The sequence below is a fragment of the Rhincodon typus genome, chromosome 25 (genome assembly GCF_021869965.1).
Source record: "Rhincodon typus isolate 14 chromosome 25, sRhiTyp1.1, whole genome shotgun sequence".
NCBI lineage: Eukaryota > Metazoa > Chordata > Chondrichthyes > Orectolobiformes > Rhincodontidae > Rhincodon > Rhincodon typus.
Window position 1 is genome coordinate 25,515,536 of NC_063356.1, and position 20,524 is coordinate 25,536,059.

The following is a 20,524-nucleotide window of genomic DNA, read 5'->3' on the forward strand; positions in this document are numbered from 1 at the left end:
CTGAAACGTCAGCCTTCCTGCTCCTATGATGCTGCTTGGCCTGCTGTGTTCATCCAGCTCTACACCGTGTTATCTCAGATTCTCCAGCATCTGCAGTTCCTACTATTTCCATTAACAAAAGGCAGTTCTCCTCTCAATTTCCAGAGAAATCCCAAACTAAAAACCAGCAGAAAGGCCCACACCAGTGATTTTCCACCCACCCTCCTGCCCCCGCAACCAGCACCCCATCTTCTGATTACTTAAATTGCTATGGTCTCCGTCTCTTTAAATGGAGATCATCTTTCCTACTGTATTTCTGCACACCCTCCTCTCTGTATGAGATCTCTCTCTCTCTCATTTCTTTCGCTCGCTCTCGCTCTGTCTTCTCACTCTGTCCAAGTCTTGATGGCTGAAGAGCTATGTACACTCAGCATGACTGTTCTTGCTGTTGTTTTCAGGTGTGAACAGGTTATGCTTTCTCTCCAATACACTCCTTTAGCCATAGGTATTCGAATCAGCATTTCACATTTAGCCATGTAGAACCCCCAGCCTCACTCACATTAAATCAGGAATGATGTTGAATATAAATGAGCCCACTGTCTTGCATTACTCCTTTTCCTTCCAATCTCTGTCATCTGCCCCTTTTTATATGTTGAGTACCCCCTTTACAATTATTATCTCCTCTGCCTCCCACCACAGTTGAGTTCCCCATCTTCCCTCCCACAGCAATAGTGGGTTCAGTGGACAGACCCACAGAGCTGACCATGGCCCACACCTTTAATCAACTTGTACTGACTGCCCTGATTCCGTGGGCTAACTGGACCCCTGACTGACCTGTGTGTAATTCCCTGACTGACTTACCATGAATCCCTGTACTGGTTGCACTGGACCCTCAGGGCTGACCGTGACCCGTACCCTGGGCTGTAGTGGCATGGACCCTCTGAATATGACAGCCCCAAGCAGCCAAATGACCATACCTAAGCTCCTGGACAGTTATCGAAGACTAACCTTGATTTACTGTGTCAGGACCTTCTGACTGAAGGGTGTGTACCTCACCTCACTGTTTTGAGATATTGCTATTTGATTGATGTTCATACAATGTGTTCGGCACATATGCAGCTGGCGTATGATGGCACTGATCACCACTGATCAGCATAAAAAATTGCCTGGCTTTGGGTCTGACTAAAAGACAAGTCAGTACAGAGGTACTGTGAGCATTTAAGCTGTGTGTGGAAAATACTTAGAAGTACAGATTCCAGAGCCATACAGCAACCGGGAGGCAGCCCCTCCACAACCGACTGAAGGGTAACAACACCTGCTGTCGCCAGCTCAATAAATGAGCCACAATTATTATAAAGCCACAGCCAAACCATTCCTGTAGAGTGTTTTCTTTAATTGTCCTTCTTTTAGTTTTTAATTTTTCTGTGAGAGTTGCTACATTTTAAGGCATCCTCAAGGCCACCTTTCTGTCTCAGCAGTACCTTACATCCATTGGTCGGACTGCAAGCCAATCAGTGGTCAGGGTCCTCTCAGTGGACCTCCAACCTAGAGGAGTCACTTGCCATCTTTAATCAAACAGTAAAGAGGCAGCCAATTAATTGTCTGCTTTCCTTAAAGTGCTGGAGTAGCCGCCTTGACAACAACAGGAGGCTCAGGAACTGCTCATCACCCTGCTACTGGGTTCCTGACACCCTTGGAAAATTCAGCCTCATAAATTTATTCTTTTTTCTCCAGATGCAGGCAGACTTGCTGAGTACTTCCAGATTAAATTATTATTTCGCTAATTCTCAATTTACTGTTTATGAAATCTTATTTCAGTTTGGCCATGGTGAAGGAGTGGCCTCAATTCAAAACTAATTTGTTGGCTGTTAAGCACTTTGAGACATCCAGAGAATGAATAAAGTGTTGTATAAGCTTAAATTCCTCTTTACCAAGGTTCTGTAACTTTGTTGAGGACTACAAAATGCTCTTTTTCAGTGTGTGCATAACTTTCTATCAACCTGTACAAGCTACATCACAGCAAAAAAATCTCCTTGACTAGTACATTGTGCAAAGTACAGGGCATCAAGTTACAAGGTGCTGATGTTTCTTTATCTCTGTTTACACTGCCACACGAAAGAACATGAGCAGCTGAGAGTTCAACTTATTGTGAATACACAAATTCACATGGTACGCTGAGGCTTGTGAACAGTTGGTGTTTTACTAAAGAAGTAAGGACAGATTAGAGGTCACTCTCTAAGGCCAGATCTAACAGTTTGTAATACACTTGCGTTGAAACACTGAGCAACATTTGCTTGATTGTCACCATAAAAGCTTGCAAATTACCTTATAAAATATTATGGTATTGATGCTTTTTTTTATAGTTGGTGGGTGGATGCATGAATGAATGGCAAATGTGTAATTCAAACAATTTTATGTTGTTTCTATTACTTGCATTGCTTAGTTTAACTAACCACCTAGACCTAGCAGTCAGTTTGACATGGCTCCATTTGATAGACCAGTAATGAATCAGCATATTGATAGGGTATCACTCCAATATTTTGGTTACTTTTTTTCCCTAAAAAAGTCTTTAAAAATTCTTTGTGGTAATATTTCTAGTGTCATCCGTAGCCTATTCATATTAGCACAGGGGATTTTCTGTTGCAGGTTTTCTCATAGCATCTTTCTTAGCTGAAGAGGGGGGCTAGAGAAAGAATGCTAGATTGACCAAGCTGCACCCAGCTGTTGGTGCAGCCATGATGGAATTAGAGACACTCACACAGACTTCTCTGATGAGACTGTCCACAGTGGATTTAATTCACCAGGAAAGCATTCAGAGATATGCCACATGCTGCCATCCGACCTAGAGCTAAAATTCCACAACAGGCCCACAGTGCTGCTAGTTTCTGGACAAGTTAGTCACACTCAATGCAGCAGGATCATTTCAAGCTCTCAGTATTGAATATCAACCAATCAGCTGTGCATAGATGTGTGCAGCAAGTGCGCTTTGTTTACTCAAGCTTCCACATGAACAGCTGATTGAAGCACAGTGGGAGCTTGGTGGTAGTGGGGGTGGCATTGCTGGTTTAGAGAATGGCAAGCTTCACTCCAGAAGTTACACTTGCTTATGTTTGTAGTCTAAGAGCCCACCTGTTAACAGTCATTCATAATATTCAAACGTTAACTTCTCCTGCAAGAGCAGTCAAAGAAAAGTGAGATACCACAAAATCTCTTCCCACATTTTGTTTCTTTGTATTGGTTCTGCATTTTTATGATGCCACTTTGTTTTCAACGCCAAAGTCCCTTCAGAAACTAAACCACTTAACTTGATCTGCAGCAGCCTGGTTATGTCTACTGTTTTTGTTCCAGAAAATTTGAATATTAATGGATTAACATGTCACATTGTACCTAAAGGTCATTTTATTTAATGAGTTCCATGAGGAAGGTACATTAAATTTATCAGTTGATTGTCCTGTGGGTGCAAGTTATACAGTGGCCTATTTGGCTGTTTTTGAAGGGTTATCTGTTTGTGCCTCCAGTTCAATCTTTATGTAAACTACTGAAATTTATCATGAAGTTGCCACTTGGTTATCACTTTCGTGACTTTTTTGGCAACGTACATTTTTCACTTGCAGATACCTTGCAACTCAAATTCAATCTGAAACATATTTGATTTCTTTTTATTTTGAGTGCACCTTCAAATTGGCTGGGTTCATTTGAAAGCAGAAAGGGAGGCTAGAGATTTGAACAAGGGAAAGTTGTAAAGCCATTGTTAATTGATGTTGTTAAATGCAGTTTAGTGCAGTTAAAATGTCCTAAACATTAACAGTGAAATCCTGTTTTCTTTTAAATTTAAATTATTATGCTGTATATATTTCAAGCCAGATTTTGATGGATTATTTACTTTACTTCCGTTTGAATCAAGTTCACACAATATATTGAATAGGTGGAGTATTGTGGCAAAAAAATTGTTTCCTGGTTATGCTACTGTTATCCAGATTTTGATGTGCAAAAGCTTGCCCCAGCCTGTATACAGTTGGGACTCATTTACAAGAATGACCTTTAATGCTGACATGTAATACCTGCAGTTGTTCAGACAATGTGCAGTTGGATCCAAGTGTAATAACGTCTGCATGTAATTATAAGTTGCATTAGATGGGAGGATTATAATCAGTTCAATGCCTGCAAGGATGAAACTGGAGAAATCGTACCAGGTAGGAGCTAGGCATTCTACTATCTCCTGGATATTCATTTACTGAATTTAAGAATTGATGTACTAGAGTAATGGATGGTCATGGCCTAATTCCCTAATCTTGCTTTGCTAAGCTTATTGAGCATCTTCATGTCATGTTTGCAGGAGCCCAGTGTTGTGCACTACTTCCCATATGATCAACTCATGTGTGGCTCTTAGAATCATAGAATCCCTACAGTGTGGAAAGAGGCCATTTGGCCCATTGACTCTGCACCAATCCTCTGAAGAGCATCCCAACCAGAGCCAACCCCCTACCCTATCACCATAACCCCACATGTATCCTGGCTAATCCACTTAACCTCCACATCCCAATCGCCACAGACAATGTAGCATAGCCAATCCAACTAACCTGCACATCTTTGGACTGCGGGAGGAAACCGGAGCATCGGCGGAAACCCAAACAGACACAGGGGGAGTGTGCAAACCTCACACAGACAGTCACCCGAGGCTGGAATCAAACGCAGATCCCTGGTGCTATGAGGTCACAATGCTAACCATTGAGCCATTGTGCTGCCCATGGATCACTGGCACACATTGCCTCGGTTCCTCAAAAAGGAATCTCAGTCACCCTCTTTGATAAATGGATTCTTTTCCCCACTCTTTGCAGATTTATTTTTCATATAAAAGTTTGCTTAATTTGTTTTAAGTATCAGAATCCTTGCCCCTTCAGTTCTGTTTTCGACTCTGAATTATCAGGTTGTTTTCTGCTCTTAAGTAGAGGTCCTTTCCACTTTTGAAAAACATGCACAGTGTTTCCTGGGGCTTGGGTTGGACCTTAACTGACCTGTTTCATCATGGCTTGGCTTTTTGGGAATAAAAACTGCTTGGCAGCACTTCAAAGACTTGTGTTATTACATGGGTCGTTTCCAAGTTTGTAACAAGCTATAACAGAACAGGTCATTTTCAATAATAGTTTTCCAGTGTATCGACATTGCAAGGCAAGTGTGCAACATGAGCAGCAGCTTCTGTGATAACATTTACTTACATTTTAGGCTTCTGTGGAGTGTGCATGCTGACATAGGTCACTTGTGCTGAGTAGCATGCTTCTGTACAAATAGTTATGCCACATTCTGATTACAGTTGCCTGAGTTTGAATTAAATAGGAAGCATGTGTGTTTAAAACTAACACATAATTCAATTTTTCACAGCTCCTCTCCCAGTTAAGAAGCTTATCTAAGATTACAAAGGAATCTTGATCAGTTGGGCCAATGGGCCGAGGAGTGTCAGATGTAGTTTAATTTGGATAAATGCGAGGTATTGGATTTTGTCAAGATGAGCAAGGACAGAATTTACACAATGTTAATGGTAGGGTCCTGGAGAGTGTTACTGAACAGAGAGACCTAGGAATTCAAGTACATTGTTCCTTGCAAGTTGCATCACAGGCATACAGGGTGGTAAAGAAGGCGTTTGGCATGCTTGCCTTCATTGTACAGACCTTTGAGTGTAGGAGTTGGAACGTCATGTTGCGCTTGTACAGAACATTGGTGAGCCCACTTTTGAAATACTGTGTACAGTTCTGGTCACTGTGCTATAGGAAGGATATTGTTGAACTGGAGATGGTGAAGAAAAGACTCAAGGATGTTACTGGAACTGGAGTCTTTGATTGAAAAGGAAAGGCTGGATAGGCTGGGACTTTTTTCATTGGAGTGTAGGAGGCTGAGTGCTGATCTTAGAGGTTTATAAGATCATGAGGGGCATAGATAAGGTGAATAGCAAAGGTATTTTTCCTTGGGTAGGAGAGTTCAAAACTAGAGGGCATGGGTTTAAAGTGAGAGAGGAAAGATTTAAAAGGGCCACAGGGTGGTTCATACATAGAATGAATTGCCAGAGGAAGTGGTAGATGCAGATATAGTTACAACATTTAAAATACATTTGGACAGGTACATGAACAGGAATGGTTGAGGAATATGGGCATTTAGTTTGGGAAACTTAATCAGCATGGACAAGTTGGACCGAAGGGTCTGTTTCTGTGTTGTATGTCTCTATGACTATCTTTTTGTCACTAAAAATAACTATAAAATACATATACAGTACAAAAACACAAGGGTGTTAGTCATGATTAATTGATCTATGTTTGGTTATGCTAGTCCATGCACTGATCTACAATAACTATACATGATTGTTCACACCAATGTAATCTGCAAACTCATGGTCCAGCATATCCCCCACACTATCGTTACCATCAAGAGAGGGTATCAACCCTAGTTACTCCAAAGTAATCTGCAACTTCATGGCCCTGGCTTAACTAAGAGCCCAGGAAGACATGACAGGAGCAGGACAAGGCAGACCTAAAAATGATTCTATGAGATGTCAATGTGGTGAAACCAAAAAAAAAGGACTACTTGGGTCCAGCAAGTGATGGACAGGGCTAAGCAATCCCACACAAATGGATCAGATCTAAGTTGCCACATCCACAACTCACTGGCGGAGGAAGACCCCACAAATATCCCCATCTTCAATGCTGAGACAGCCTAGCACATCAGTGCAAAAGAGAAGGCAGAAATTTTCGTAATGAACTTCAGCCAGATGTGCCGAGTGAATGATCCATCTCTGCCTCCTTTTGAGGTCCCTAGCGTCATGGATCCCAGGCGTCAGTGAATTTGATTTATTCCATGTGATATCAAGAAATGGTGGAGTCACTGAATTCTGCAAAGCTGATGCGTAACAGACCTGAAGACATGTGTTTCAGAACTTTTCACATGCTTAGTCAAGCTGTTCCACTGCAGCTGCAACACTGGCATTCATTCAGTCAAGTGGAAAGTTGCCCAGGCATATCCTGTACACAAGTCAGAACAAATCTAACCTGACGAATTACTGCCCTATCAGTCTAATCTCGGTAATCAGTAAAGGGATGGAAGGTGTCATCAACAGAGCTATCAAGCAGCACCTGTTTAGCAACAACCTTCTCAGGGATGTCAAGTTTGAGTTCAGCTCCTGATCTTATTACAGTTTGGTTCAAACTTGGACAAAAGAGCTGAATTCCTGGAACCACCTCCCTAATAGCATTGTGGGTCCTCCTTCACCACCTGGACTGCAGCAGTTGCAGAAAGCAGCTCATCACCACCTTGTCAAGGGCAACTACAGTCAGGCAACAATTCTGGTCCATGAGTGAATTTTAAATAAAAGCCTAGGGGTGGAGATCAATAACAAAAATAACCGACACCTTACAGAAGATTGAGGAATTGGTCTGAAGGTATGTTTGTGGAAATCAATTCACTGCTAAAATATATTGGATGTATAAGTTATACAGCAAACCCAAAAGCACATGACAAGAAAATGCTTTAAGACTGAAGCTGATGTTCTGTTATTTGGATATGTTCGGCACATTTTGATCTATAAAGATATAAAGACCCTAATTTGAGACAAACTGATTTATTTATATGCAGAATAGGATTTTTGATTTGCTTGATTTCAAGAAATATCCAGGATATCTGGTTGGTATGGATGAGTTGGACTGAAAGGTCTGTTTCTATGCTGTACATCTCTGACTTAATGATTCATTGTACTTGGCAAATTACAAAGATTCCACACCCTCGCGGCAGTGTGTCATTTTGTTCTGTCTGTGCAGAATTTGATTTTACATCTTTTATCAAATTGTCACTCTTGTCAGGTTTGAATTTGATTTTTGTTGGCAGCCATTGAACAAATCAAGGTGCAGCAATAGATGGTCATCCTCTTGAACGGTTAGCTTATATCCGTGTCATGAAAAATAAGCAATGAAAGCAAGGAACACCTTGATAGTTGTATACTAATAATATTTGACAATATTCATCCATTATTTGTCCATTCCTCAGCTTCAAATAACACCTCCTAATATAAATCAGGGAGACTAAAATTCTTGCGATGATATTTGAACTTGTAATTGAGTAGAAGTGAATTTACTTGTATCAATTGAGCTGTTTTGAACCTCAGAGGCATGAGTGATGTTGTAGTTATACTTGAAATTAACTGAAGGTCAGATTCTAGGAGTAATTAATTTTCTGTCTCCCTGGAGAAATGGATTTTGTGAAGACAGTTTATCTGCAAGATAGGATGATGTGCCTTGGCTTTTATTGATCACTGCTGATCATCTGATCTGCCTGGCTTCTTTCCTTTATTTTCTGCGCTTTTCAAGTGACCCAAAACAAGAGAACATCTAATTGAATAATAGTTTTCTAAATTATAATTGCAACAACTAAAAAGTCAGCCAAAAATTTAGACTATAATCATCAAGATATAAAAGTAGACAAATACCGGCATTTAAAGTAATATTTAATGCAAGTCTGAGGTAAGTTAACAATTTCTGGGATTCTTTTCAAAGCCCTGATGCCATATTTTGTCAATGCTGGCTTTGTGCAGCCAGTAATCAAACCATTGTACATGAGCAAACCCATCGAAATTCAAGGCAGCAGTAAGTGGGCTGCTATTTAGCACTGACACATTTCTATTTTATTGCCCGCTAATTATAGGGCTTTCTGGTGATAAAAGCTTAGAATGAAACCCGTTTGGTCTTTACTGCTTTTGTAAATAGGTACAATAAGAACTAATTTTCATGTAAAAAAAACTAGTATGTTCATAACATAAAGCAGGAATTTCTTGCTAGTTTGAGCCACTGCCTAACCACAGGATACCAACATAATAGTAGGTAAAGGCATGTCTGCCCCACACTGTCAGAAGGAAGAGAATCCACTCTAGTGAATGGCATTCAGCAACTGGCACATGCAGTCATTATAGTCAATCCTCACATAAGCTGCACATTCCTGCTATTAATGACACATAGCATGAGCTATTCCCGATGTGTGGGAATAGCCATACTTTGTGACTTTTTTTGATTATTGCAGTGTTCAATGATTTTATTTTTAGCAGAAGAAAAACATAAACATAGAGGATATTAAAAAAGTACCAACAATAATGACAAGTATGCACTTAATGTATTTTTGTTCTGTTTTTATTTTTGATTTCCAATGTCTATAATATTTTGCTGTTGTTTACTTAATGTATTTGTTTGGCATTCTGCTGTCAACCATTTGGACAGAAGAGCATTAAGCCATTTAACTTAAATTTCCTATAAAGCTGCATTAAAGTCAATATAATTTTAATATATCTTTAACCTTTCTGGAAAAGACTAGCCTTCCTCAAAAGGCAGAATTACAGTGGGCTCCAAATTGCCAAACGAAACTTCAAAATCTCCTCAATGATCTGAAATGAATAATTTCACATGTTCAACATGTAGACTGCCTTTAAACTTCAAAATTCAAAATTATTTCAAATTATATTTGGAGGTAGCTTGTTTTTATTTTCGCTGTCTAAGAAATTTTGCTAAAGGTAAGATCTGCTGATTTCCCATTGTGATTTCAATGCAGTGTGCTCCAAAAGTAGGGAAGGTGGTAGCCATGTGGAGGAGTCTGGGGTAACAAATACAGAAATTGCTGGAGAAACTCAGCAGCTCTGGCAACATTTGTGGAGAGAAGTAAGAGTTAATGTTTTGAGTCCAGTGACCCTTCTTCATTTTCAGAGGGTATGTCTCCAAAATCCACCATAATGGCTGGTGGAATTTAAATAATGCTAGTTAACGATAAGAACTATCATTGAAAGTTGCAAAAGCCCATTTGCTTTGCTAATGGTGAAAGCAATCTGCTGTCCTTACCAAGTCTGGCCTACATGTGACTCCAGCACCAGAGCAATGTGGCTGACTCATAACTCTTCAGGGCAGTTAGAGAGGAGCGGGAGATGCTGGCTTTGTCAGTGACATTCAAATCCCATGTAAGAAAAGAAAGCTTTGAGGTAGAGGCACCACTTCAAATTAGTGGACTTTTCTTTAACTAAGCAAATTGTATTTTGTAAGTAGGGCACAACCAGCAATTTTAACTTCATGATCGAGTGGAGAAGCAATGATAACTACGCTTCATTCTTGGCAGTATTGACCTGCCAGCGATGTCCAGAAAAGAGATACAGGAGGATTAACTTTTCTTCACTTTTTTTTGTGTTTCAGAAAAAGCAGGAATGCTTCTCTAGGCCTCACCAGGAATCCTTAGACATTCCCTGTTCAAGTATTTAACCTCAAACACCCCACATATTTAATTACTTTAGAATTGGACATATTTCCTCCATTTCCAATTTACTGCCTCTGAGTAGCAAAATTTTAATGAACAGCCAGCTGTTTGCATTCCAATAACGTCCCTGCAGTTTTGGTCAGGATGTGAAAATAGGAACAGGAGCAGGCCATTCAGTCCATTGAGTCTACTTCTCCATTCAACATGATCATGGTTGAGCCTCCATCTTAAGTCCATACTCCCACTCTCACCACTTACCCAATGACACCCTTAACCTCTAGAAATCTATCTTTATATTTATTTATTTTGTAAGTACATTCAGTGATTTGACCTTCACAACCTTTTGTGATAGAAAATTCCACAGATTCACTGCCCTGAAGTTAAAAAAAAGCCTGATCTGCCATTCAATAAGATCATGGCTGATCTATTTATGTATTGAATTCCAATTCCCATCTGGTCCCTATGTCTTCTCTACCTGCCCCTTAAACATAGTCATTTATCCCTCTTCCACCATCTTTTGAGGTTTGCAAAGTCACACAACCTTCCAAGACAAAAAGAATTCTCCTCATCTCTGTCATAAAAGGACGACCCTCAGTGTCCCCTAGTACTGGACTTGCCCTCCAAAAAGTAGCATCTTTTCCACATCCACCTTGTCAAGACCTGACAGCATCTTATACACTTCAATCAAGTCACTCCTCATTCTTCTAAACTCCAGTCGAAACAAACCCAGCCTGGCTAACTTATCCTTATGAAGCAACCCACTCATTCTAGATATCAATCCAATAAACCTCATTAGAACCATAACCAATTCTTTCTTTAAGTAAGGAGGCCAAAATTGCAGACAGTATTCCAGATGTGTTCTCAACAATGCTCTGTATAGCGGAGTATAGTTTGCTCAATGCCCCTCGTAATAAAGGATTGAATCCCATAAGCCTTCATTAAAATGGGACAAGCCTGCCACTTCTAAACTGGATTTATTCCGTTCCTATTTGGGAACTTGACGGGGCCTAGGACTTACTATGCTTAGTATATTAGGCTTACTATGCATAAAAACAAACTCGGGCTGTTGAAAGAACAATGAGTAAATAAATTTCAAGACTGTGATTACAATTCCAATCCATCATCTCCTCTCTCGTTTTAAATTGGCTGGTTGGAATGGTCCATTAACTGTTGCTCTGTCTTTGGTAGCTGATTTAATTCATCCCATCTGACCCCTTGGATGCAAAAATGATTAAGTATGCATCTGATGAGGCTTCTGCAATGCTAAATCTTTAAATAGCAGGCAGCTGTGTCCTTCAACAATAGCAAAGTGATACAGAGAAGGTGTACTCCCTATCTGCTGTCAGCGCTATAACAAGTGGGATTTTAACTCACATGCCTAGACCTACTGTCACAGTATGACCCAATTTTGAAGCAGTGGTTGTTCAGCTTTAGATCTTTCTGCAGGAACTCTACCACCAGTTTGGAGCCTGTCACTGTTAGGTAACACCAGATGATAAGAACACCATTCAAAAGAATGAAAAATTGCAAAGCCAAAGAACAAAAAAGACCTTTCGAGGACTCAGGGGTTTTACAGTGGCTGCTATTGAGCCTTCTCCAGTAAAAAGCAACATGATCAATCCTTTCACTAATTGCCACTCCTCTCCCAGCAGCTCCAGTGAGGAGGTAAAGTGATAGTGGATCAGTAACAAAAGGCTAAGACATAGACCACTGGGTCCCAACTTCTTGGTGGCAGTTTCATGTGATGAGCAGATAAGCAACAGTCTTACTACCTCAGGCAAGGGGATGAAGGTAAAGTTCAAAGTAGGATCATGAACGTTGTTACTTATCTTCTTGGATAATAAGCAAGCTGATTTGGGGTAGGATATTGATGGAAAATTCAGAAAATACAGTTATGTCTTCAGTTCAATTTGGACAAATCAATTTTATTTGCTCTTCATTTTACAATCAGTCAAGTTTGACATATCACAAGCACCAGGTATTTCCACCACATGGCCAGTGAACAATAGATTAATATAGTTCATGCAGTTCCCTTTCTGAATGTGTTCAAGCTTAGGTCAATTCAGGTTTTAAATCTTATGTTCAGAGACACACCGGACTTGGAACATTAACTCTGTTACTCTCCGCAGATGTTGCCAGACCAGTTGAATATCTCTCAGCATTTGTGTTTTGTTTATATTTTATACCTTAAGCTTTTTGTTTAAACATGTTAATTTGTTACAAGATTTTACTGAAGATTCCTTAGAGATAAAGTGCTAAAATCATTAGAAAAGCATGACACCTCTCATTATCTCAGAAAATATTACACTCAAACCTGCACGCATCAATACCGGGCTAAAGTAACAAAGAAGGAAAAGTAGTGCTAATCTTTTAAGAAGGGCACTAGGGATAACCCAGAATATTATAGGCTGGTGGACATTACATCTGTGGTAGGGAGATTATTAGAGAAGGTTCTTGTGAACAGGATTTATTCACATTTGGAAAAGAATGGATATATTAAGGATATTCACCATAGCTTTGAGTGGGGGAGGTCTTGTTCACATTTGACTGGGTTTTTTTCAGGAAGTGACAAAAATGATCGAGGGTAGGGCCGAGGATGTAGCCGACATTGACTTTACTAAAGCATTTGACTAGGTCTGTCATAGCACGCTGGTCCAGAAGGTTAAGTCACATGGGATCCATGGTGAAATGGTAAGACGGATTCAAAATTGACACCGTCATAGACAGAGAGTACTTGTGGAGAGGTGTTTTTCTGATTGGGGGTCTGTGACCAGTGGCATTCTGCAAGAATCAGTGCTGGGACCTCTGTTGTTTGTAATGTATGTGAATGAGCAGTTTCTTCACTGTCCCTGGGTCAAGATCCTGGAATTCCCTCCCTAAGGGCATTAGTGGATCAACCCACAGCAAGTGGACTACAGCGGATCAAGAAGGCAGCTCACCATCACTTTCTCAAGGGCAACACAGATGGGCAATAAATACTGGCCAGCCAGCGACATCCACACTCACAAATGAATAAAAAGAAAATTGGATGAAAATGGGTGTGATCTGATTAATAAATTTGTAGATGACATGGAAATTGGTGGAGTTGTGGTTAGTGAGGAACGTCATCAAAGGATAGGGCAGGAAATAGATCAATTGGAAATTTGGGTGGAGAAATGGGAGACGGAGTTTAATCCAGACAAGTGTGAAGTGATGCATTTTGGACATCAAATGCAAGATGGATGTATACAGTAAGTGGCAGGATCCTTAGGAGCGTTGATATACAGAGGGATCTTGGGATGCAACTCCATAGTTCCCTAAAGGTAGCAATGAAGTTGATAAGGTGGTAAAAAGGGCATGCTTGCCTTCATTGGATAGGGCATTGAGTATAAAGTTGGCAAGTCATGTCACAGAGATAGTAGGAACTGCAGATGCTGGAGAATCTGAGATAACAAGGTGTAGAGCTGGATGAACACAGCAGGCCAAGCAGCATCAGAGGAGGAGGAAAGCTGATGTTTCGGGCATAGACCCTAGGCCCTAGACCCATTTTCTGAGAGTACTTGTTAAGTCATGTCGCAGCTTGAGTTAGTCCACATTTGGAGTACTGTGTGCAGTTCTGGTCGCCACGCTACAAGAAGGATGAGGCAGCTTTGGAGAGGGTGTAAAGATGTTTGTCAAGATGTTGCCTGGTTTGGAGTGTATTTGCTATAAGGAAGGGTTGGGCAAACTTGGACTGTTTTTGCTCGAGCATTGGAGGCTGAGAGATAACATGTTAGAAATGTACAAAATTATGAGAGGTGTGGATAGTTAAAGTCTTTTTCCCAGGGTGGAAGTATCAAATGATAGGGAGCATAAGTTTAAGCTGAGAGGGGGAAAAGTTTAAAGGAGATGTGTGAGGCAAGTATTTTTTACACAGAGAGTGATAGGTGCCTGTAACACACTGCCAGGGGAGGTGATAGGAGCAGATACAACAGCAACAGCTAAGACACATTTAGACAGACACTTGAACAGGCAGGGAATCGAGGAAAATGGACCATATGCAGGCAGTTGGGATTTGTTCAGAATGGCACAGTAGTTGGCACAGACACGATGGGCCAAAGGGCCTGTTCCTGTGCTCTATTGCTCTATGTTATCTATTCGAGGTGCCTATTAGATTTGTAAACAAAGAATAAACCATTATCAACAACATATTCTGTTATCATAGGCTTATAAAAGTTTTACCAACAGAAACAAATTTCTGGAGAAACTCAGCAGGTATGGCAGCATCTGTGGAAGGAAAGAAAAGCCAACATTTTGCGTCCAGTGACCCTTCAACAGTTCTATAATTTATTGTAATATTAACAACATTACTACTTGTTAAAACCTCCTTTGCTGTCGAGGTAATATCAAATGTATTTGTTATACTGCTAGTGAATATTTCATTTAGCATTTTCAACCAAGCACCAAGTAGGAGTTTTGAAGATCCTAATCTATTGCAAATATTGTTATAGACTCTTTGAAATTTAATTTAAATCCTGCCATATGACGAGCAACAATAACTTACATTTCATTATGTTGAATCATAAAAGATAACTTTAAAAGAAAACATGAAAGCTTGATTTTCTCGTAGCACTTCTGATATTTGCAAAATATGTGGTACCAGTAACTGATTAATTTGTGCACCCTGTTTTGTGGAATGGAATATGTAGAATAATTACAGAATAATTTTGAATTGCTGAAAATATTGTTTACACAGTAAACATGGTCAGCTTGTTTATGGTGAACTAGAAATATTCACATGATTAATGTTCTTCTTTCAGAAAGAGCTCCACGCAAAGTAAGGAAGTGTCTCTTTTTTAAGTATAAATAATGTCTGTCTCACTCTTCAACTGTCTAAAATTTTAGGTGACTAACATGTCTGGACTGAATCTGCATGTAGTTGCATGCTATTAATGCATGTCCCTAATAGGTGAAACTAACTTGCTATGACTAACATGCAGGAATTTTACATTGGATTCATTTTGTGTTTCTTCTTTCAATTGCATGGATACTTACTTTCAGCTCACACATCTAATACAACTGAGATGGCATTGTGGGTTATCGAACTGACTTTTCAGCTAAGATCTTAGTCTCAAATTAGAACTAATAAAGCAAAATAAGTTAAAATCTCCTCTCTGCTGACTCAGTGGATCTTATATGAAATATATTCCTACAATATCCACTTCCCAATGAACAATGATCCTGAGAATAACCCTTCAGCAGTCTGATGTGGTGAAGTCACAGTGATTCAGAAAAGAGAAATAGAAATGATGTAGCCAAAAATAAACTTCCCAGGGCTGAGACATTTTGTTGGAACAGTGTAGAAAGACATGTTGCCTTCATTAAATGGGAATTTGGTCAAACATACAAGTGACTAAAAATGCAACAAAAGTTGGAAAATATTCCAGCATTGATATACCTTACATTTTGCATACATAAAAGTACATTATATTTAATTTTTCAATACAATCTGATAATCAATGCCATGTAGATATAACATAGGAATTATTTCTTCCAATTTGGCATCCTAGCTTAAAACTAGGGCTGAAATTTCATTGTCTATTACTTTTAGAGGGATAGTAGCTTCCCTGGGCTATTTCATACCACCTAACTAGCCAACTGTAACACAGTCAGTGGAATTTACTTTCTAACTATTTAAAATGTTAAGTTTTATTTATTTTGACAGTACAATCATTTATTAGGAGGTGGCTGCAGAATTGCCAGCTGTTTACTTTATGCACTGTGTGTCATTTCCTAGATTGCTCTATTGTATGTACAATGACAGACACACCTATGTATTGAAGAGCAATCTGGGATAGTAGAGATGTTTCACTTTATGTTAATCTGCGAATCAAACTGCATTTTTAAACTTTATGTCGCATTGAGTGGAGGCTTCTTACTTTGTGCAAGGATTAATCTCTGACAGGGATGATATTACAAAGGCTCAATTAACTTGAATCTCAATGAACTTAGCGGTGAATTGTTTGTATTCTGATAGGAAATCATATCTATGTTTCCTTCTAGATGTTTATCCCATAACATTTCATTTGCTGCTTCCTTAAATGTTAAATTGTGGAGCTCATTTCCTTTCAGCTCTATGGTGACAACTGAAGTTTAGACCAAGTTGGTCTTGTGCATTAAAGCATGATCAGCTCATGAAAATATTTTTTTCTGATCTTCCCATGTTCAGTATATGACATGCTGGGAGCACCAAATGGGTGGGGTCTGGATTGCCAGACTTCCATATACAGCTCCTAGCAGACTAGAATCACTGCTATTTTTCTTTTTAAAACATGATGTACATTTAATTCTCCTTTTAAAGAGTTGGCTGTTGAAAGGCAAGGAACACCAAGGGGAAAGGAAGAAAAAAAACCTTTATATTAGGGAGTCAGCAAATTTTATAGTTTAAAGACAGTTTATGCCCTGAAGAACATTTCAAAATAGGTTGTTGACATTAGAAGCATTGCTTTAAGATCATTCATCTGCATTTCCATTTACATGTCCCCCAATTTACTTGAGACACAGAATTTTAATAAGCTGTGCTATAGTCCACCTTCTGAACTGCATTTCTATGTAGTCATGACGTTGGATACAAAATAAGATCCAGCCTCCACCCTTGATAATATGGAGCTTCCATGCTCAAAGCACTGCAGCCATTGCTTAAGAGCAATTAAGTAACAGCGTCAATGACAACAATCTGCATTACATGCTGTTATTAACATAGCGAAAATATTACAAGGCATTAGTAGGTAATGGCAGTGCATCATAAACAAGAGGTCTGATTTATTCTAGTCAGTATTGCTCGTGGAATGAAATGACACTCAATTTGACTGCACTTTCACTAGAAATGATCATTCAAATATGTTTCCAGATTTGTTTATTATGTCACAACATTCAACGAATGTAAGAAATCACACTCATGTATCAGCTTGCAATAAACTGGTAGTGTATTGTTTTTAAAGAGATAGGTTTTCTTCTTGATTTATGAGGAATAGAAAACTTTCAGTGTTAGTTTGTTGTTTCAATCTTTGACTTTTTTTCTTCTTTTGTTACCAGGAGTAACATATCAAAATGAAAAAGGAAGCAATTCTACATTCCAGGAACAAAACTGATTTCAGAAAATGTAATTATAATTCTTAACTCTTGAAGATAGTTAATATTTTACCCAGACATGATCAAGCTAATTTCCAGGAGGAGTGATTTTTCCAATAAAACGATAATATTCTAATAAAGGGATTCAACTGCTTTCAAAACTGTAATGCAACATGGAAAAAATAACCACTGCTTTTTGGTGATTGTGTTTAAGTTTAAACCTATACAGCATGGGAACAAATCAGGTTCAAACTTTGTAAAATAAGAGACTTTAAATTACTTTTTTTAATGTTTTAGCATGTAATATTATGTTCACTGTATTTCAGTTATTTTCTCAAAAAATAAATTTGAAGAATGATACTAAGTCTTTAAATTGTGTAGACTGTGGTTTATTTATATTGCATTTGGTTTGTAAGTCTTCTTCCCCCCAATAAAAGGTTGTGTAAGCACAAATTATTTTGTGCAAATCTTCAAGATACATTATCTGTTTCAAATCTTAATACATTAGACGGTGTCATTCACAGGCATTATCTACTTGAGGTAACACTTAAAGGACTACACATCTGTAGAAAATGGTACTGTAAATGTTCCCTTTGGAGCCACATTGGTCACCAACAAACAGAAGTCTAAATGAACTAATCAGCAATCATAGAACCATATATAAATCATCAAGGGAAAGGGAAGCCAATTTCAACTAATTTGAGTGTGCCTGCAGAATTTTCACAAGTTCTTTGAAGAAAATTGACTTTCAATGTTGCATCCACCATAATTTGACAATTACCTGGTTCAATATGATCATTCATACCTCTAAATCAGAAGATTTTGGCTCATATCAGCATGTGAACATACTGACCATAAGCAGGAGTAGGTCATTCAGCCCCTTGAGCATGCTGTTGCTGAGACCATGACTAATCTGAATGAGGCTTCAACTCCACATTCCCATTTACCACTCCTTGTTCTCTCCACCCTGCCCTAAATAATCTTTGACTCCCTTGTTAACCAAGAATCTGTCTAGCTCTGCCTCAGGACTATTGCGTCCACAGCTCTCTAGGCAAGAGAGCTGGAGTCAGTCATAGAGACCTACAGCACAGAAAAAAACCCTCCAGCCCATCATGTCCGCACCAATCCAAAACAACCACCTGACTGTTCTAATCCCAAGATTACAGACTCATGACTCTCAGAAAGAAACTGACTTCATTTCCATCATAAATAGGATGCCTTTTTTTAAAACTCTCTTGCGTGGCATGGTAGCTCAGTGGTTAGCACTGCTGCCTCACAGTGCCAGGGACCCAGGTTCAATTCCCCTTCAGGCAACTGTCTGTGTGGAGTTTGCACAGTCTCCCCGTGTCTGTGTGGGTTTCCTCTGGGTGCTCCGGTTTCCTCCCACAGTCCAAAGATGTGCAGGCTAGGTGGATTGGCCATGCTAAATTGCCCAGTGTTCAGGGATTGTATAAATTAGGTGGGTTACAGGAGGATGGGTCTGGGTAGGATGCTCTGAGGGTCAGTGTGGACTCGTTGGGCCAAAGGGCCTGTTTCCACACTGTACAGATTCTATGGATCAATGGAATTCTCACTTCCTCTGCATTGGAAAACCCCTTTCTGCAGCCATCCTGTGAAGTCCCCTCTGGATATGTTTCTTCTAAAAGGCTCAAGTTCCATTTGAGTACTTTCAATTAAGATTTTAGAATATAAAATTGAATGAGTATTTGGAGCCAATGCCATCTGTTGAATGAAATGATCAGCTGGGCTCCTGAAGCCTGTTCAAGTGGACCTAAAAGTGTATTGTGCTACCTTTTGAAAACAGGATGCTTTCTTTTCATTTTCCTGCCTAATGATTATTCCTCAACCAACATTATCAAAGCAAATCAATGAGCATTTGTCCATGGGGTGAAATCTTCCCCTCCTTAGAGCAGCGTGGGCTCTGACGAAAATGTTGGGAGAATATGTCAAAAGTGAAAAATACAGAATACTGGCAAAGAAAAAATTTCTGATTTTACTCTTAAACTTGAAATGATGATTTCAGAATCTTGCTATTAGGTGGTGATGATCTTATTTCTCCTGTGCATTTAAATTCTTAATATTGACACAACTTACGTATGTATGCCACTTTTAATTCTCCTCACCCTTCCCTGAAAAACTGGATGACAAAAATTTCCAACAGGAAAGTCAGAGCAAGTATCTGGTAGCTGTAGCTTTCCAACAGCTTGTCCCAGCCATCATCCAACTCTCTTCAACACAATTTCCCTGCATGTTCCATGGACACAGTCCATCTCCAGCCTCCATCCACACCACTCGACATCAGCAAACCACCAACCTCACTACATTATCATGCCTGTTGTCAGTCCAACTCTCACAACACTGCATCCTTTCAGGACTTTGGAATTCAAAGACAGCTACAACTTGCATTCTTCTGCCAAGTTGTTTTGCAAGCAGGGATAGATGCATTTTGTGCATTGTTATGGCTCTTTGAATCATTTCTTAGCACTCATTTCTTGGTGGTTCCATGCAGCCTGTTAGCCTCTGGCTCGCATTGCTTTTTGGTGCAGCATGTTACAACTCAGATCACTGAATAGAGTCATAGCATCTTACAGCATGGAAACAGGCCCTTCATTCCAACTTGTCCATGCTGACCCAGATTTCCTAAACTGAACTAGTCCCATTTGCCTGCTCATATCCCTCTAAACCTTTCCCATTCATGTACCTATCCAAATGTATTTTTAAATGTTGTAATTGCACCCACCTCTATCACTTCCTCTGGCAGCCCATTCCCTACACATACCACCCTCTATGTGAAAAAGTAGGCCCTCAGGACCCTTTTAAGTCTTTCCCCGTTCACCTTAAACCTATGTCCTCTAGTTTTGGACTCCCCTACCATTGGAGAAAGACCTTGGCTATTCACCTTATCTATGCCCCTTGTAATTTTATAAACCTCTATAAGGTCACCCCTCAACCTCTGAAAAGAAAGTCCCAGCCTATCCACACCATGCTACATCAACATCACATCTACAGTGAGTATCAGCAGCTTACTCAGCAAACATACTGCATGTAGTTCAAGGAATTGGCCATGTTTGAAAGTCAATGCAGACAGGCCTTTGTAGGGAGTCATAAGGGATGATGGTCAGTCATCTGCCGCCGCTGCCATAGTCAGTCAAGTGGCAGGTCTGATTACAGGAGTTTTGGCCATTGTCTATCA

At 39.6% G+C, this 20,524-nt stretch overlaps 1 protein-coding gene across 5 annotated transcripts in view; it reads left to right on the forward strand.

The window, feature by feature from the left end:
• The window catches only part of LOC109932972 (ladinin-1-like), a 98,780-nt gene extending 81,076 nt beyond the window's left edge, over positions 1–17,704 (forward strand). For 3 of the 5 annotated variants that reach the window (XM_048612280.1, XM_020532010.2, XM_048612282.1), the window contains 2 exons: positions 15,021–15,037; positions 17,296–17,704. In XM_048612280.1, the coding sequence (XP_048468237.1) occupies positions 15,021–15,037; positions 17,296–17,314 (36 nt within the window). In that variant the 3' untranslated portion in view covers positions 17,315–17,704. The remainder of the gene's footprint in view (positions 1–15,020; positions 15,038–17,295) is intronic. The other 2 variants (XM_048612281.1, XM_048612283.1) reach the window with 1 other exon arrangement.
• Positions 17,705–20,524: the final 2,820 nt, after the last annotated feature.